The sequence below is a fragment of the Clarias gariepinus genome, chromosome 8 (genome assembly GCF_024256425.1).
Source record: "Clarias gariepinus isolate MV-2021 ecotype Netherlands chromosome 8, CGAR_prim_01v2, whole genome shotgun sequence".
Taxonomy (NCBI): domain Eukaryota; kingdom Metazoa; phylum Chordata; class Actinopteri; order Siluriformes; family Clariidae; genus Clarias; species Clarias gariepinus.
Genome location: NC_071107.1, coordinates 1217541 through 1237515, shown reverse-complemented (window position 1 = coordinate 1237515; position 19975 = coordinate 1217541). Strand labels below are relative to the sequence as shown.

At 41.1% G+C, this 19975-nt stretch overlaps 1 protein-coding gene across 7 annotated transcripts in view; it reads left to right on the top strand.

Annotated features, from left to right (window-relative positions):
• fam13a (family with sequence similarity 13 member A) overlaps positions 1-19650 on the top strand; it is a 77818-nt gene extending 58168 nt beyond the window's left edge. For 3 of the 7 annotated variants that reach the window (XM_053501523.1, XM_053501521.1, XM_053501519.1), the window contains 11 exons: positions 7135-7246; positions 10478-10694; positions 11577-11718; positions 11854-11935; positions 12280-12485; positions 13975-14058; positions 15531-15626; positions 15912-15998; positions 17016-17215; positions 17612-17713; positions 17817-19650. In XM_053501523.1, the coding sequence (XP_053357498.1) occupies positions 7135-7246; positions 10478-10694; positions 11577-11718; positions 11854-11935; positions 12280-12485; positions 13975-14058; positions 15531-15626; positions 15912-15998; positions 17016-17215; positions 17612-17713; positions 17817-17940 (1452 nt within the window). In that variant the 3' untranslated portion in view covers positions 17941-19650. Of the gene's footprint in view, positions 1-7134; positions 7247-10477; positions 10695-11576; positions 11719-11853; positions 11936-12279; positions 12486-13974; positions 14059-15530; positions 15627-15831; positions 15999-17015; positions 17216-17611; positions 17714-17816 lie in introns of those variants that run through there. The other 4 variants (XM_053501526.1, XM_053501520.1, XM_053501522.1 and 1 more) reach the window with 3 other exon arrangements.
• Positions 19651-19975: the final 325 nt, after the last annotated feature.

Below are 19975 nucleotides of genomic sequence, written 5' to 3'. Positions count from 1 at the left end.
AATACAAACTTCAACTCTCAACTAATTTATTGCCACATAATAAACTAGTTCAACTTCTAACCTCACAGTATGCACACACACACACACACACACACACACACACAGATACTGCGCATACCATTCGTAATCTGATAGCGTGCTGCATTCCTGCAGTCAGAACATCATGTCCCTTAAACTTTGCTTATGTTTGCGACACATTTTAATATTATTACCATAAACAGAGTTCAGTACTGACGGCACCGCGCCTCGAGCAATACAGATAAATAAAACAAATTAAAGACTCTGATGTGAGTTTTATTACATTCAAGACATATGGATCTGCCCATCCACAAATACTGTCATTTTTAAATAATACTATAATATAATATATAATATATCAAAGTTTTCTGTAAAGGTAAAAAAAAATATGAAAGTCCTTTACTTTGGTAAATAGAAAATGATATCATTGACATTACTGTTGTAAAGGTTTACGATCGGCCAAAAGACAAAAAATATTTAAAATAAATTACTCGTCATGAATTTCAAAAGTAGTTGACTTTTTCAGACTCTTCGGTCCGTCCTTGATGATATTCTGTATTTTGTCTGTAGGAAAAGATGTTTAGACGGAATTCGTCCTATTCTGCACCGAGAACAATGATATAGAAAATGCATATTCTTACTGATATGTACTTTTAGTGTTTTTATTTTTATTTTTGCCCTTCAAGGCCATTCAAGGGCCTTCAAGGGGTTTATGGAGATTATAGTCCGAGTGGATTTCAGGAAAACGGATTTGTAGTTTTGCGAAATAAATAAATAAATAAATAAATAAATAAATATTGCATCCCATGATAATAATGATACATTTTAATAAAATGTCAAATAAGATTAAAATAAAGAGTAAAATAATGTCAGGAAGGATACTGGATGATTTCAGAGAAGCAGGTTTCCCTTGAAGGAGTTAAAATAGCCCACGGTGTCAAGTTTTGCTACTTTTAGAATTCCCTTATTTTTTCAGGTCAGAATTAGATCAGATATTTTTTTTTCAGTTCATTTTAGATATGTCATGTTTGTAAATAACCTAAAAAAGTCTTACAATGTAAAACTACAGTTATTAATGAGAATCAGGATGGATCAGCCGGTACGATATCATCATGATACTGTGACTGGGTGCTGATTCGACTTGTATTACGGTACTGAAAGCATCCTGATTTTATTTAATTATTTATTCCAATTGTGTTGCAGCTCTAAACAAACATTACAAATAATTAACACCATGTCTAGGATTATAGAGGAGTTGTGACGAAAAAAAAAAAAAGATTTTGGAATCATGATTCATGATACTGTATCTGCAACACATTTATTTAGTTTAAGCCTATTTTACACCAGATCGCCATGGCAACGCATCTACACACATATTTAAAACAAAACAAACAACAAAAGGGCATTTTATTTCGCGTGACATGGTCATGATATCAAGCTACATAAAAAAAAAAGTATGATTTTTATTCAAATTTTTTGTGTACATTGATAATCTAAACTACACATGGGTAATATTTCATCTTGTAGTACACACTGCAAAAAAAAGACGTTAAAAATTATTTTAGCATGTGAAAATATCTTGAATACAGTTAAATTTTTGGATTTTGCAATGAGCCAAATATATTATTATTTTGACTTATTTCTAGATGTGTGAATTAGTCTTATACCGTGAATTAATATGTAATACGGATTGCAGGATCAAAAAGTCTTAGACTAAAAAGTCTTAGACTTCTGTATTAAATGTGACTGTACACAGTCGTAGTAAATGTTTATAATATTTTAACAATTGTGTTATATATGCTTAATTAAGCAAGAGAGCTTGCGAGCAGCAGTAAGGTGTTGTATATAAAACGGGCTTTAATACAGTATTACGTAAAACGCAAAACACGAAGCCGCCTAAACAGACACGTTTACTAGCACGTATTTATAGGAAACAGCAGCAGGGCTGGAGATGATGGATGTCCAGTCATCTCATATATATATATATATATATATATATATATATATATATATATATATATAGTTGCAGTGTGTGTGTTTGTGTGTGTGCGCTTTTGCACACACACAGATCTTATTGATCAGCACTCAGACACTGTTTGCTCTCGGAAAAGCCCGAGCGTGTCTAAGATTTCCGTCTCGAATGCTTCGGGCAGTTATTAGGCCAGTCGTCCTCGTGGGAGACTCGGGACGAACTGGGTTACAGGTGATTATGTAACTGGAGTGTATAACCCTGGCACGTTCACACACACACACACACACACAGACTCAGCTACGATCGCATCATGCCGAGATCGCGCCTCATTCAGGATCGCAGCTGATGTGATTAGCCGAGTGGCGTTTATTTTACTGATGAGTTGATTTCGCACTGTTTGTTGTTCTCTGTCAGGCATCATGTGAAGAATGTGGACTGATTAACTTAACCCTCAAGTGCTGCCAATTATCAACAACAAGCAGCGTTTGAGAATGATTAAAGCCTGAATGAGTCAGAACTTCTCATAACTGCGTGAGATTGAAGTCGGTCTTGATTGATCAAGAGCAACATTACAGCCCAAACAGCTCTAAATTAATCTCATCAGACAAAACCTGCTATTTTAAATCCACTACCGTATCTACAATATCAAGATTTAAGAACATTATTAGCTCGGAGACAAAGTCGTAAAAGATTACGATAATAAATATGCTCGGCTCGAGCGTTTCGTGATATGTGATGGTTAAAAATATTAGCTGGGACTGACCTGCTCTTTCACCGTGTTTACATCACGAGTCAACATTTCGGTGGGAATTAGGAAAATGTTCATGAGAACGGGTTTCAAACGAGGCGTTTTACTGCCCGCAAACAGATGTTTGTGTAGTGCTGGCTTTGATCTGATTTATGCATGTCCGAGTGTGGTTGTTTGCGTGTGTGTGTGTGTGTGTGGTTGTATGTTTGTTTTCTTTAATTGCCAGGACCAAATGTCCTGACTATGTAGGAAAAAAAATCACTAAATAAAATAAACAAGCACAATTATAAAGGTTAACGTTTAATTATAAATAGATATGTGATGAATAAAACACAGAGATTACACCGGACAGCCACCGATCAACACTAAAACTTTAAACCCAATACTGTGTAGGTTCTGTTGTGCCACCACGTCGGCTCTGCCCCCCCTGAGGCACGACTCCACGGGACGTCTGAAGGTCAGGTCAAGTCACGACGGCTTTTATTGTCATTTTAGCCGTATACAGTTCAGTACACCGTGAAACGGATCAACAGTTCTCTTCAGGACCGAGGTGTTCCGTACGCCACGAAGTAACAAAACCAGCTAAGAGTAACAAACGCGACACAATGTGGCAACGTAGCGCCGAACAGCTACACCACGAGCTGAGCTGAAGTCGTGCAAATAAATTGTCCAATGATGGAAACTTCAAAGCACTTTAACTGGATAAAGTAAAGAGCGTCTGTCATATGTCTAAATGTAAATGTTGTAGAAGCAGCAAAGAAACACCTTCTTGTGCCGTTCTTGGTGTGTGTGTGGTATATGGCACCAGGATGTTAGACTCAGATCCTTTAAGCGCTGTAAGTGGCGAGGTGGGACGTCCATGGATCAGACGTGTTTGTCCAGCACATCCCATGGACGCTCGATCGGATTGAGATCTGAGGAATTTGGAAGTCAGATCAATAACATTGAACCCTTTGCCTAATAAGCGCCGTACCTACACCGCTCGCTGTCTGTGATGCAACGGCTGTCCTGATACCTTTCTTTCTTCCGTAGCCAGTATTGACTTTTTTTCAGCAACTTGTGCAACATCGGATTTTCTCTGGGATCCGACCAGACAGGCTGGACTCTGCTCCCCGCTGGCGTAGATGTGCCGTGTGTGCCCATGATCCTGATGCCAGTATATGATTGATAATTCAGTGTTACTGTTGTGGCTGAACGCTGTATTCTGTTGTGGGACCAACATTAGACCGGAGAGGAAGAGGAAAACATGGAGGCGTCAAAAAGACTTTCTCATCGTGATGAGAATAAAAGTGACCCTTACAAAGCACTGACACTGGAGACTCCTTCCATAAAATGTACCATATCTATATATATTTATTTTTTATTTTAAAATAAGGTCACATTTTTAAATGATTAGTCTTAGATTATGTCTGAAACAAGTTTGTAAATGATAATGTATAAGAACGAGCGCGTTTAATAAAAAAAGCTTATCAAGTGAAAATATCTTAAACATATTTGACATTTTTTATATTTTATATATAAATTTATATTTTTTAATTGGATTTTACATTTTAAATATTTCATGACATTTATTTACACTTTCTTAAACAGGCCAAATATCAGATGATTAAGCTATTAAAATTTCTAAATCAAATTTTACTAAAGATTTTAAGCAAAAATTTCTTGTTTTATTAGACAGCAGAAATTTTTTGTTAATTTTACGACTTTGATTCTTGAAAGGAGCAAAATTAGAACTTTTTGATTACAATCTTAGTAACATTGGACTAGAAATAAACGTAATTTTATTATATTTGTCGTTGTTGTAAATCTTAAATTATATGTAGGTTAGATAGAAAGGTAGAGTCCAACAATATCTCACATGCTAAATTTTTTATTTATTTTTTTTTTTTTGCCATGTTGCTATTAACCTTTGATCCAAATTACAGTTAAAATTCATTGATGGACCTGCTTTTATCAAAAAAAATAAATAAATGAATACCTCATGTTTCAAGAATTCAGCCGCTCTGTGGAATGTCAGTGATGTCACAGAGACAAGCGGTCCTCTCTGTGTGTTTAAATAAGAACGAGTGGCCCTTTGATGTAAACAGTAACAGGAAAGCTTTGCGTCGACGGGGTTGAGCGGCGGCCGCGGCAGCAGATGGCGTTTGCGCATTACTCGCTCTCCATGGAGCGTGATGCACTTGTGGCTGTGTTTCAGCGTCCCTGCTGCCGCCAGATCAGTCAGGCTCTTATTACGGTCAATAGCAGGACGCAGGTAGGACATTCTGTGCCTCGATCAGTGCTAACATGCCAGAGGCTCTAAAATCCAGGATCGGTCTCTAATCGGATTTTATGGGCCGCAGTATGGAACACCGGGGACTTTACGTCTGTGTTCTACTGTACATGCACGAGTTTCTCCGCTGTCGTTCCGTAGAGACATGACGGAGTCCATCTGTGACGGAAACACAGAACATACAGATGTTACAACTGTCTGGAACTGTCTTTAACGTACATCTCTGTACGATTAAACACCATGTGGATGAGCAGACATTCCATCCTGCCCTGTTGTATTTACAGTACAGTACAGCATCCTTCACCCTGTAGCGCGTCTCCTCCCTCCTAGTGCAGGGAACATGAATCTGTCATCGTGTAACAGGTTCAAGAAGAAGGTTAAATAAGAAAGGATGCTGTAGGGATCAGTTCTGGGCTTGTGTAGTTATAACGCTCAGAGCATTTGATACAAACATGACCGAGAACAATATGGTTGTTTTTGGTTGTATCTGTAACCAAAACAATAATAACAACAATACGCTCATTTCGAGAGTTTTACATTTTTGCGATGTCATCCCCATGTCCCGATACAATTCATCCTTTATATGAGTAACGATAATGATTTTGTTCGACCTGACATGTATCCGAAAAACCCCAATATACACAGTTTGATGTCCTCGTTAACACACTCCAACAAGTCTTCCATATAAGCACTTAATTCTTTTAATCCTCATTGACCTGTGCTGTGTTTTAATTGTTGATGAATCTCAGGTTTCCTTCTAGTTGTTGTTTGCGTGTGAAATTTCCGCCACATCACGAGACATCCTGTATGTTTCATAAGAATTGTTGTTGAGTGCTTGCGTGATGGTTCTCCTGCTACGTAGCGTATCTTCATGCAGGATGTCTGGGGATGCTGAAGGCTTTTTTTTTTTTTTTTTTTTTAACTCTGCAGGCTTGATGTGAAACTGAGGATCATTGTGATTAAGTACAGGCTCGGGTAGATTTAGGGTAATTATCTGATGCCCGGCCTTGGAAGTGGATAATGAAGGTGAACTGGATCTGTTTTCAGGATGGCGTCCAGGTTCAAGGATCAGGTTCAGCATAAAAACATGACTTGCATTGACTTGGCAGGATGTTGTATTTCGAGTTTAAGAGCTGTAATAATAATAATAATAATAATAATAATTTTTTTTAAATGATTGCAATCTTTATAGACCCAAAAGGTATTGAGTTGCTCCAGACGGTGTGTTAGCCCCACCGGATAAGCTAATCGTCTATTAAAAGTCCGTCAGCGTGAGCACGTGGGGTTTTATGCGCTGTCATATCAGTTATAGCCGCCGCAGTCAGAGGGCTGATGGTAACGGAGCTCTTAGCCGAGCGTGTTGTCACGCTGTCTGTTATGCAGAGCGGGAAAAGAAAAAGGGAGGAGAAGCATTCCTCATCCTAACTGCACCGCCACGGTCTGCTCCAAAAATAACCAGTCCCACGCTTTAACCCTGGAAGTCTGGGTGTGCAAGAACGGGGGGGTGAGTAGGACAGACCTGTCCAGTGGCGTGCACCCAGTGTGTGTGTGTGTGTGTTGGATTAGATTAGAGTCAAATGCAGAACGGGAGGTTGTTTAGAAAGAGGGAGAAAATGTAAAACATGGGAGTAACGGAATAAAATCAGAAAGGGAAAAAGGGAAATCTGGATTGTTTGCGGTCGCGTCTGCCATAACAGAAGTTCCTGTCATTCTGCCTGCGTGCCTTGCGTGCTCTCTATGTTCCCTTTTTTTTTTCTCCTCCCTGTTTTTTTTTTTTTTCCTCCCCTCCTCCTCTTCCTCCTCCTCCTCCTGCCTTTACCAGCCACTGAGACAAACAAGTGTAGACCGGCTCAACAGGGAGGGGTGTGTGTGTGTGTGTGTGTGTGAGAGAGAGGGAGGGAGGGAGGGAGGTGTGGAGAGGGGCAGATGGGAGGATGTTTTTCTGGTTAGGACAGATCAGCAGGCAGGAGGTTTGGTGCATAAGCTCCGCCCCCACGCTCTCTCCGCACCCTGCCTCATGGGCTGGGCTACCAGGAGGCAGCGCTCCACTAAACTTAAGGAGCGCCCAGCTCCTGCTCTGCTGCATTTCACATTGATCTCTCGCTCCTTTTCTCCTTCGCTCAGACGCCTGCCATGAAGATCCAGGAGGCCATCAGCGGCCCGGAGCCTTCGGGTGGCTGTGAGGACGTTCCACGCTTGGACCTGTCCGCTCTAATGGAGGACAGCAACTGGGGAGGTCAGTCTCACTCTCTCTTTTTCTGTTTTTCAGTCTGTCTCCTTCCTTCCTTCCCCCCCCCCCCCTCTCCTCTGCATGTTTTGCTCCTGCAGCACATGGGTGGCAGCTGCAGAGCTACTTTGTTGTGATCGTCATGAGATCAGATTACAATGTTCAGTGGTCAGTGGTTTTTTTTCATGTTGGAATATAATACAGCGACTTTTTTTTGTAATACGGATTTCAACATGAAAAGGTCTCCTTTCGCTTGGAGTTTCCACAATGTTGCGACTTCTTGGTGAGATCAGAGCTGCAGGTCGTGCACTCCAGACCTCATGGACATTTAAACGAGACCCATCTGGGATCATGTGCGTGTGGTGTCACACTGTAACCCTTTTTATTTAATTATTTATTTATTTATTTAGTTTTCAAATTCCTCATCGCACAAATATTTCATCACATTCTGAACTGATTTTTATTATACTGTCGTGTTATTTTGTTAAAAAAAAATAATAATAAACACCAGGTTTCCCGCCAACAAGGCAGAAATCTCACATGACCATCTTTATGATCTAAATCGGTCATGTGAACCGAAATGGTCGTGATATCATCAGGAATATTAAAATAATAATAAAAAGGTTCATCATCATCATCATCATCACGAGAAAAAAAGAGGCTCAAATATTATGGATTATACCAGCAATAAAAACAGGAATTCATGGATTATTCTCTCTCTCTTACACACACACACACACACACACACACACATTTACTCACTCTCTCAAGTCCTTAAGCTTTGAAGGACACACTCACACACACACACACACACACACACACCATGTTTTTTTTTTTTTATACACACTGAAGTTTGTTTGGCACAGACCACACGCACAGAGATTTTATTGTCACCGTGGAAACGGATTAAATCTGCTGATGAAATATGAGGGAATCAAGTGTGTCCATTTCTACACTCTTAACACACACACACACACACACACACACCTCTCTCCATTTCTTTATGCACACTAATTCCTTACATGGCTGACAGTTAAAGATGTGCACAAACCTGGGCATGCACATACACACACACACACACACACACACACACACACACACACACACACACCCTCTCTGCCAAGACCTTGGCAGTGTGAGTCTCGCCCAAACCCTGTACAGATATAGTGCCGGCCTCCCCGCCGCTATCTAAAGCCTAAAGCGAACCCCCCTGGGAGGGTTGCCAGGTCGAGACACTTTACCCTTTAACTTGATGAAGCTGTTGTGTTTTATTGTTTTATTTTTTTACTCCGAACTACAAAATGGTGGACATAGAATGAGCACACGGTCCAGAGATTCCCCTGAATATTAGGAGGCATGGTGTGTGTGTGTGTGTGTGTGTGTGTGTGTGTGTGAGAGAGAGACAGTGTTACATAATCCTCATTCTAGAGGGACACCCAATGCTTTAGGGTTTAATCTTTATCTACTACATCTGTAGTGTGTAAGACAGGAATTTCCACATGGATCTAAAGAGCAGAGAATAAAAACCTGTATTGTATTTAAAACAATTTTACAATAGAAGCATGTGGCATCAGAAAGTGTGTGTGTGTGTGTGTGTGTGTGTGTGTGCCAAAAACGTTTATGCAAAACATTGAAAAGAGAGAGAGAGAGAGAGAGAGAGAGAGAGAGAGTGTTTGTAAGAATCTATAGAAAGAGCTGTGGTAATGTGTGTGTGTGTGTGTTTTACTTAAAGCGTTATATGTTAGAGAAGTTAAATACGACTAGCAGGTTTATAGTTTGGATGAAATTGGATGAAATTGTGTTCGTTCATTTATTCATTATCCTGGTGGTGAATCCGGAGTCTGTCTCAGGAACACACCGGAATGGGAAGCCTGTCCATTTCAGGGCATCACATCATACACTCACACACACTCACACACACATAAACATTCACGCACAGTGTTTGTGAGATGCAAAAAAAACAAGAAATGGCATCGAACATAAGGATAAATCAACCACACAGGATCGAACCGTGGGGATTTCAAGCTGAAAAAAAAAAAGAGATCAAAGAGTTTAAAAAGTGCCTGGATTATTATTATTATTATTATTATTTAATTTTATTTTTTACTTTTAAAGCAAGTTCTTCTTCAGCATGGAAACCTCTCCGTCTGTAATCTCACGGACAATACATTCGACACGTGATGTGTTCCTTTAATGCATGAGTCAGTTTTAAACAGTAGTCCCGGGTTTAAGGTTAACACTGAAGGACAATGATTGATGATCTAAAGATAATCACGAGCATCTTATTTTCGCTTTTTATCTCGTCTTTATGAATAAAGGCCGAATAAAAAGCATGAGCATGAGTTTATAGAGGGTCTCCTTTAGAGCAACGGACAGCCCAATGAGCCTGATGACACGACTGGGAGGGGAACAACCTTTGTCCCAGTGTATCCAGTGCCAAGGCTGCCTGTTTCGGCGACCTGCTGCCAAATTTAGTGCCGGGGGGGGGGCGAGGGGGGGCGGGGGCAATGCGCACACCCGTTACTGTACGTCTGAGTCGGATCCTTCTCGCATTCGAATTCCTGGGTCAGATTGCGGCGTCGCTCGAGGTCACACACACACACCGTTATTCTTTACTTATACGCTTAAAGCTACATTCAAGCTAATACTGGATCGTAGCTGCAGGTTCGCTGTGTGTGTGTATGAGCTCGTCAGAGAAAGTTTGTCGTAACCGGACCACATGTGTGAAAGAAAACCACCAGATCCATAAGAATGACTTGCGTTAATCTTCCACATCATCAAAGCTTCGGATCACGAAGCCACCCTGACACGCAGGAGTGTTTGTTTTTGTTTTTTTCCGCAAGCGTGCTCTTAAATGACCTCACGTCCTTTGCTGCAGTCTTGGCATTGTTGCTGCTTGTTCCTTGGCAACAGCTCTACAGGACTCCCTTGCCTTTTATTCTCTTACATCAATCATATGTTCGAGTTGAGCTTGGTTTCTCCGTCTCAAGGACGACTTAACAAGCCGCAGACTGGAATTTCTCTCGTTAACACCATAATAATCCTGCGTTTAACCAACGTGTGATGGTCCAGGAGGTTAAAAACAACCAGGAACCTGGTGTTTGTTTAAGCTCAAAGTCTTACGGGTCATGAACACCAGTGTGTGTGTGTTTAATCAGTTCGGCTGCTAGGGCAGAATGTCAATAAATTATATATGCAAAATATCTGTAGATATTTATGTTTTGTTGTTGTTGTTTATAGAACCAGTGCCAGCTTACTCATCATGGCACAGGGACAACATGGACAATGAAGCAGCTCACCTCTCACCCCACACCGGGGGCAAAATGATCCGCCAGCTGCTGGAGGAAGACTCGGACCCCATGCTCTCCCCACGTTTCTACGCCTACGGGAACTCGCAGCAGTACCTGGACGACACCGAGGTGCCTCCTTCGCCGCCCAACACACACTCTTTCGTGAGGTGAGAGCAAACCTGGAACTCCAGTCAAACAAGAACTAAAGAACAGGAACCATAGTAATGGATGTATTTTACATTTAAAAGCTTCGACTGAATGAGTTAATCACTGCATGGGGAACAGTTAAAGATCTGGGTTACTCATTAGAAGGTCGGGGGTTTGAGTCCCAGCACCAACAAGTTACCACTGTTGAGCCCTTGAGTGAGGTCATTAACCCTATCTGCTCCAGAGGTGCTGACCCCATGCTCTGACCCCCAGCTACCTAACTGGGATATGTAAAATAAATATATATATATATAAAAACAAATAAATTCCCTGTGCTGTAAGGTGCATGTGACAAAATTATTGAATCTTAATCTTATTCAAAGAGACTAAAATCATTCAAACATATTATGGTACAGATACCCCCCCCCCCTCCCCCTCCAAAATTGGCCTCATATTAGATTATGCCCTTCGAACCCTAACCCTTCCCTAGCTTTTTTGCTCAGCTTTACATAGACACTGAAACGGCGACTTTGGAGAAGGCAGTTTTATTTTTATCTGAGCAGTTAATCAATATTACAATGTAATAATAACAAATTAAATGGTCCCATATTGTCATATTTGTGTTTAACACACACTTTGCGGGAGCTCCGAGACCTGTGTTAAAGAAATCAGCAAATATTATTACATTGTTAATCGTTAATAGTAATTTTCTATAGAAAGAGAACAGCCCAAAATATTGTCATTGTGAAAATTGTGTTGATGGTGGAAGGAGTTTTCTGATTAAACTCGTATCTAGTAAACTAATAACCTTGTGTTTGGCGACTGTTAAAGGTAAGGGACAGAGGTAAGACGATGTTTCAGGTGTCTGATTACGTCTCTATTATTCTCCCGTGTTCGTTCAGCCGGCGGCGGAGTTCTTCCCTCGGCTCCTGCGATCACGAATGCGAGGAACTCACGTCGACGCAGCTCTCCAAAAAGATCCACAGCCTCAAGAAAAAGATCCGCAAGTTTGAGGAAAAGTTCGAGGAGGACCGCAAATACAGGGTCAGTAAAAGTGCCACGGCTTTCCAGGGAAATCCAGACGGATACCAGAGCCGCTTTTGTGAAACGGCCCCTTGTGAGTTCGCTTCCTGTTTTCTGAGACAACAATAATGGGCGCTGTGTTTTTCCCCTCTACAGCCGTCGCACAGTGACAAAGCGGCCAACCCCGAGGTCCTGAGGTGGATGAATGAGCTGGCCAAGCTCCGCAAAGATCTCAAAGGTACGCCTGTAACACTTCACGTCCAAAGCAGGAAGGAAGAATTAGAGTGCTTAGCATCCTGTAAGTCAGGCTAATCCAACACTCATGACGCTTTTGGAAAATAAACTGAAAAATGAAAAAATAAATACGCAACCCTCTTCTCGTTCCAAAGGTCAGTGTTTAGCCGCTTAGCCAGAACTGTAAGAAGTCGCTTAGTCATGCTGATGTAAGGCATATTTCGTGAAGTTAAACACAGGGAATCTAAGATGTCCAGGCATCTCACACAGCCTGAGCATCGTCTTTTATGTAGATAGACAACAGAAATGTCACAGTAACTGAGTAACGTCTCTCCCAAACTCCTACAGAGCACAGTTTGCTGAAGTCAGAGGAAGATCTGGTTCCTTTGCCGAGGCAGCGCAGTAACACGCTGCCCAAGAGCTTCGGCTCTCAGCTGGAGAAGAAACCCAGCGAGGCCAAGGCGCCCAAACCGCCTGTGGAGAGCACGCTGGAGACGGTGATGAACAAACTGCAGGAGAAACGCACCGAAGCGGGACGGCCCGAGGACATCAAGGCAAGAGTTTATAACCACAGCACTGCTGAAGTGTCTCTGTTCAAATGATTCGAAAAGCATTTGATGCATGATGCATTATCTTTAACATTAGTGTCAGTTTCTATAGCAACAACTCATTCAAAAGGACTTGTATAACAAGCCCTCCATATAAGGCTAATACAGTACGTCCCCTACATACGAACATCCGAGTTACGAACTTAGAAGAAGATATGAACATGTGTTCACACATGTCAAATGGCGGATGTTAGATCACATGTCCAGTGTACATCGTCACGCACGTGCAGCGTGCATCCCAGGACGTCTGGAACCAAGCGTAAAAGCAGCAGTGGTGAAGCTGGTGCTGCTAAAAATAATAACGATGTAGACAAAAGCGAAAATAAATAAATTAAATAATTGAGCATTTATGGTAAATAAACATTGCTCGTTTTGTTACATGAATCGTTCAAATATATGGGGTATAGCCAACTGTGTTAGCATCCTAGTACCTAGACAGTGTTTGTTGAACTTATAAACAAACTGAACTTACAAACAAGCTCTCGGAATGGAACTTGTTCGTATGTAGGGACTTAATGTAATAAACAAATTAAAAGCATGCTCTTATTTACTTAAATAAAGTATATTCATAGATTATTTTCTATATTAATAAATTCTCCTATATTGTTATTTAAGATTCATGGAAGGAGTCTCTAGTGTCAGGTTTTGTAACATTTAGCAAGTTTTTGAGCTACATGAGCATCTTTAGGACTTTTTGATTTCCAGTGTCAAGGACTTCACATTCCACCTCCAAGTGATGGAAACTTATTTATTTTCCATACTTTTCTCTCCAGAAACAGTTAGTTTCAATTAAGTAATCTGATTGATGGAGAGGCATTTCACGAGTGATGATATCGAGCGTAACAGCACTGGGATTGTTTACTATACGCGTCACTCTGCGTCCCAGGTGTTCTACAAACGTTAAACTAACTGTCGGTCGCAGCCTGGGTGTAAGTAGGGCTTCAGCCCTCTCTGTGCCTATGACCACATGTTAGCCATGCCGATATTCATCATAACAGCACTTGTGCCATACTGCTAAAATATTCATTTATCTGTACTTTTGTACTGTTTGTATTTACAAACGCAAAAAAACAACATGACGGAGGAAAACTGAACTGTGTGTAGGGCCCTGAGGAGTAGTTATCATCACACACACCCTTCAGACAATAACATGTGTTTAGTATCTAAAACAGGCTTACTGTTATCTACAAAAACACAACAACGCCATTACAGAGCTAAAAAGGTGCTGCTGTTACAGATGTAGGTATATACTGTATCTTTATCGGTTGTATTTTTAGTACAGCCCTATTCTTTTGTTTAGAAATGCCGATGTCCTTTCTTTAATCGTTAGCAAAGTTAGCATCATATCTACAGTGTGCAAAAGACGCAGCTTGTATGTTAGATATGTGCGTCATATTTTAATGAATCATTTCCATTCATTGTGTTTCCAAAACAGGACATGACCAGAGAACAGATCGGTGCAGAGAAAGTAGCTCTCCAGAAAGCGCTGCTGTATTACGAAGGCATTCATGGCAGACCGGTGAGTGTGTGTGTGTGTGGAAAGCATTGTTGATTTCTCGTATAACCCTCCAGTTCTGATCATTTTCATGCTGCACCAGATTGTCAGCGTAGAGGGAATAATGTGTGAAAACAGAACTGACGGATGAGAAGATGGTGATATTTTATGCCTACGAGACTGTCAAGGCCAAAACATGTTATTGGTGCTAAAAAGTGTCTCACCTTCTGTAGGTAAAAAAGTGAATTTTCAGACAGGATCATATAGCACCATTTTTTATAATACTTAATGCTTCTTATCTCCAGATCCATGCTTTTACATTTTTCGGGGAAATATGCATACATATTTATATTTTTATCAGATGAAAAGAAACACATTTTGCCAAATACAATTTCATGCCCTTTTATGTCTGTAGTGTCTGTAACTTTTCGAAATTTAAATCTTTCCACGATCTTAACTGTCATTCTGATGAATCTTGGACAATTTAAATTTCACATGAAAAGACAAACCTAAAAAGGGCATTATTCTAAAATGCTAAATTAAAATGTTACGATATTGCAACATGAATTTGACAAGGTTACGGACACTACAGAATTTTGAGGGGGGGATTCTTACTTTCGCACGGAAATCTTTAATTAAAGCAACACTTTTTACACGTCATATGCTTGTAGAAGCTTAAACCAATTTTAGTATCAATACTCAAAGAAATATGAATAATTTATTATTTTAAATGATTATTGTTTGAAGTGAGACAGTAAAACACTGAAAAATGTCAATTTTTGGGGCCACATATAAAATCATCTCTCCTAAAACGGCTGGAGTTAGCAACTAGAAATTTTTAGGGAAGCGAGATCGGTCACTTCCATGTTGCATAACCTTCCGAAGTAGCTTCTTTGGCACAAACATTTACTGTATTATATATATAACATTAAAAAAAATCAAAATATAAATAAATTTTTAAAAAACTTTAAATTGATTCTTGGCCCCGTTCAGGCTGAAGACTTCGGTCTCATTCAAAAGAATCCAACAGAAGAGCGTACTGTTATAAAAGCTGTTTGTTATTGAACCAAGGTTACCTTGTGGGCTGTAATTACTCTCATCTGCATCAGGGCTTCAGCTCATTACGTAGATCAACACACACACACATACACACACACACAGCTCAACTTCTCCACTCGCTCTTGTCACAGGCAGATTTTCATCCTTAGCAGACGAGATAAACATTTACATGACGTGATTATTCAAGAATCCAGGGAGCAGATGTGAGTTAAAGGGACAAACAGGAGCAGTTCTGATCGGATCCCACTGAGCCTTAAATATAAAATAATGAGGATGTTTCTGTTACTATAAAAACAGGAAGCACGCTGACACTGCGAAGTGTTGCGAAGACTTCACTTGACTCGAAGGGGAACATGATTGGCTAACACATGCGTCGTGTAACGTAATAACGGGTGTTTGTCTAACACTCGCGCTCCTGTTTGTTCTCCTCTTTCAAGATCACAAAAACAGAGCGACAGCTCATGAAGCCGCTGTACGATCGCTATCGTCTCGTCAAACAGATCCTCTGCAGAGCGTCCACCATCCCCGTCATTGTAAGTATTTTATTCGTTTCTTTTATTTTCTGGATGAATATCTACACATCTGTTCAACAGCACAATTTTTCTTCTACTACTTCTTCTTTTTTTTAATTTCTGAAGCTGGAAGAGAATTTTATGACCCTGAAAAAACATTATAAGCAGAACCTGATGAAACTGAACAATTGTAGGATTTTTTTTTTTTTTTTTTTGCTTGGTTTAGGATGATGAGTCTAAAAGTGTAGTAGGTTTGTAGTTCAGTGCTCTGAGTGGTTCCTTCCTTGTGACCCTCCTTATGACTAGCAGGGCTCTCCGTCCAGCAAGCGGCGAGGCCCTCAGCTGCAGCCCATTATCGAGGGGGAACCCGCTCTCTTCTTCGACCACGGCCAGGTGAAGAGCTGCCGCCCGGCCGCCCAGAAATGCTCCGACTGTAACACCCTTCCACCCCCCCCCCCTCCTTCCCTGCCCGGCCCCCTCTCAATAAATAACCTTAACCTTGATTGCAGCTTGTTGATTCACGTGCCGAATCAGTAGCTTTTGAGTGCTTGGAGTGCCGTGTGATTATCATCACTTAACACTGGTTGACGTGATTGCGAGTCTCTGAAAGCACACGCAGACGTGGTTTCACGTGCATGGCGTGCGGTGGTGATACGTGACGGGGAAACATCCCGCGGGAATCAGTAGTACACAAAGAGACTTAAAGGGAGGGGTACTCCGTCACACTGTAACCTAATCTCTGTTCGCTGCATCTGTAGTGTGTGTGTGTGTGTGTGTGTGTGGGAGAGAGATTACCAGGGACAAGAGCAGACACGTTCTCCTGAAAGTAAAACCTGTGCACTTCCTAAATCACTCACAATGCATGTTGTTAAAGCAACTTCTATTAAAACACACATCTGATTTGATTAGAATTTTTTGGCAAATTGAGCTTTAAATCAATACATCTGATCTGGAACATTTCCCCAACAGGAAGGTTTTAGCCATGGTGCACGGACAGCGCTCGAAAAGTTGTGACAATGTGACAGTAAAACATCAGACGAGACTGCCTGAGAATAGTTTAAGATTAATAAGTGTTTCCGTCGCAGTCCTCACCCTAGATTTTCATAAAGACCATTTATTTTTCCTTCGGTGCATTTAAACCTGTCGAAATTCTTGTCCATGGTAATCATACACACACACGCGTGCTACAGAGGGATTAGCTAGAGGAAGAAAAAACAAATAAAGGCTGTAGTATTCCTTTATCGTTGTTGTGATTATTTGGTAGCGAGTCCACCCTGATCACGCTTTAGATCACTTTATTAGATCAACTAGATCAAATCTTCCTGCTTTCACTTGTTAATCAAAATCATCAGGGTTGATCGGGCGCAAATCCTCCAGCTAATCGGGCGCAAAACGCCGTCTCTTTTGCAGGAGGAAGAGGACGGCTCGGACGAAGACAACGATAACAAGACGCAGCTCGCGCAGCTGACGGTCCGTCCGGAGCTGAGCATGCTGGGATTTTTGGACCATCTGGATGAAGAGGTGGACGGGTTCATTTCACCCGTAGACGAACTTTCGCCTTCGAAGAACAGCACCGACATGAGGCTGTCCAACCTGCACGCCGCCACCATGTGAGTCCCACATGCTAATGAGAGAGGACTGGGAGGGGGTACTGTTATCAAATCAAATAGCAAGTGTTTTATTCCTCTTCTAATACAGGATTTTATCTTCTGTAATCTGTTTCAATGCAATAAGAACAACGTTAATTTATGTCATCACTTGCATTATAGCAGCTACGCGGGGTCGTTTAATCACCAGGCTCGTTTAGGCAATTAAAGACACAAGGTGTCGGGAGACGCGATACAAGCAGAACCGCGTCTATTCGGCAAGACTTGCCGTTATAACACTTCATATTTCTTCATAACAAGAAAATGAAGAATAGAAAGATTTCAGCACAGACTCTGCTAACAAACTGTGACCTCATTATGTCCTGAACAAGCTTTTCTTCTTCTTTTCAAAAAAAACAGTCAGGAACTGGTGGAACAGCTGCAGGAAGCTCGAGAGGAAAAGAAAAGGATCCGAAAGAGCCTACGCGAATTCGAGGACCAGTTCTTCAGACAGAACGGCAGGTAAAGATCAGCGTCACCAAACCAACAGAATGATATATATATATATTTTTTTTATATACATTCCGCTTCACAAAAACTCCATAAATCTCTGTACGTTCCACAGAAACGTGCAGAAGGAAGATCGCTCGCCCTTGGCGGTGGAATACAACGAGTACAAGCACATCAAGGCCAAGCTGAAGCTCCTGGAAGTCCTGATCAGCAAAAGAGACTCTTCGAAATTCATCTAGCATCCGGCGTCAAGAGAGGCAAAGCACAAGGACAAGGACAAGGACAAGCAGAGACTCGGCTCAGTAAAGCTAAATAAGCTAATCGAAACCCTCCTGTTGGAGTCGCACATCGGGTGGGAGATTTTTGTGTTATTTTTTTCCCCGCCGTCATGAGCCATCTGTAGCTCACAGGCAGTTTTGGCTGATGAAGATGCCCCTCCCCCGGCAAATCCATCCCTTTTCTCCTTCTTCTTCACCCTGTTGGATTTCTCTACCACTATTAACACACACACACACACACACTTGCACAGCGCGATTCGATCTCACGCTCCGTCTGCTGGACCGCAAACAGACGTCATGGATCTCACCTCCAGCGCCATCGAACCTCCGGCTTCACGTAAGCCGCGGGCGGATCTCACTCACGGCGTCAGTATTGTACAAACAAACAGTTCGTCTCCGATCACATAAGCTACCCGAATGCAGCGTCTGATCCACCAGAGACGATTAGAAACGTATCACAGAATAACAAACCACTTCATTGTTTTTAATTGTTAGTTGATGTTGTTGATGATGATCACCGCCAGTCAAATGCTCTTAAAACAGGTTGGATTTTGACATTGACATCATTGTATCTCACAAGCAGAACAGCGTGATCCAAAGACGGAGTCAATCTAATTAGGCGAGCTGTCGGAGCCAGAGGGATGGGTGTTACTTAATCCTCATCAATCACAGCGATATCAGCCAATCGGTGGCTTCCGAGGGCTCTGAGGGCGGATAGTCTGAGAGTCGAAGCACGGAGAGCTGTTTCAAAAGATATGAGGGTTTGTTGGATTGTTTTTTAAAAAGAAGCAAATTTTTTTTTTCCAAGTAAAAATATTTTAAAGCTGCTTTTAACACCACACGGTTCTCATTTCTTTAATTAAAGGCAGAGGTTATCACTCTGTGCTGGACTGATCGCTGTAAACCCCGTAACCGTCACCACAGCAACACTGTTTAAAGACATTTGACTGGCAATTTCTATTTATTATTATTATTATTATTATTATTATTATTTGTCTCAAATCAGATCTGAGAAGGTTAAGACAATAATGGGAACTTCAGGGGGGACAAAACGTAAACTACAACATTTTACCTTTTGAGAATTTGATGATAATTCAGTATGGTGCCGTATTTCACACACACTTCTCTTTGACGTATGAATTGTAGTGCTGCCGCCGTAGACATGTTCATGTCGTTATCGTAACTCTTTCATGCTTTACGCAGTAATTTGCTCAAAGTTTAGCGCGAATCGTTTTCATACTTCATGTGGCGACGCACAAGGTCTCGACCCGAGACGACCTTTTCACGTGTTGTACTTTATTTTGCATTTTCTTACCGACGGCTCTAACCAGCGTTTCTTGTAAGGATTTTGTGTAACGACGACACGGGCCAACAGCTTCACAGCAACCTGGCTGCCATTTCTTATTGCAGAGCGATAGTTCTATAAGAGAGAGAGAGAGAGAGAGAGAGGGAGAGTGAATAGGTTTGGCTGATTCTGACTCTCTGACTCTCAGAGTTAAAAATTAGCATGTTAGTCTCTCCTGTTTTTCCTCTGAAATAGATATTTTGCAGTGTGACCTTCGTTTTTACTGAACGTGAACACTGATGGTTTATAATGAATAAGGGTGTGTACATTTTAGTACATGATTTATTTGTATTTTGTACATAAAGCAAAAACCTATTTTTACTGAACTCGTCTGTGTATTGTGTTTCTTTCTAGCAAATGCTTTTTAAGTCCGAAAAACTCAACAATACCCCTGTGTTAATATTCTTTGGTTAAAGTAAAAAGGGTTTAATCATATTACTTTATCCTGGGGAGGTGAGTTAACGTGATTACTACTGGATCATCTTCAGGGTTTTTCATCCATCCGAGTCCATCAGGGTTTTTACAGACTTCAGGTGGACGTGTCTGGGAAGAAGACTCCATATTTTATCCTCTATAAAACAAGCAATAAACACAACTACAAGGGGTGTTCAAGTCCACCAAGACTTGTGATCAAATTGCTTTCGAATGCAG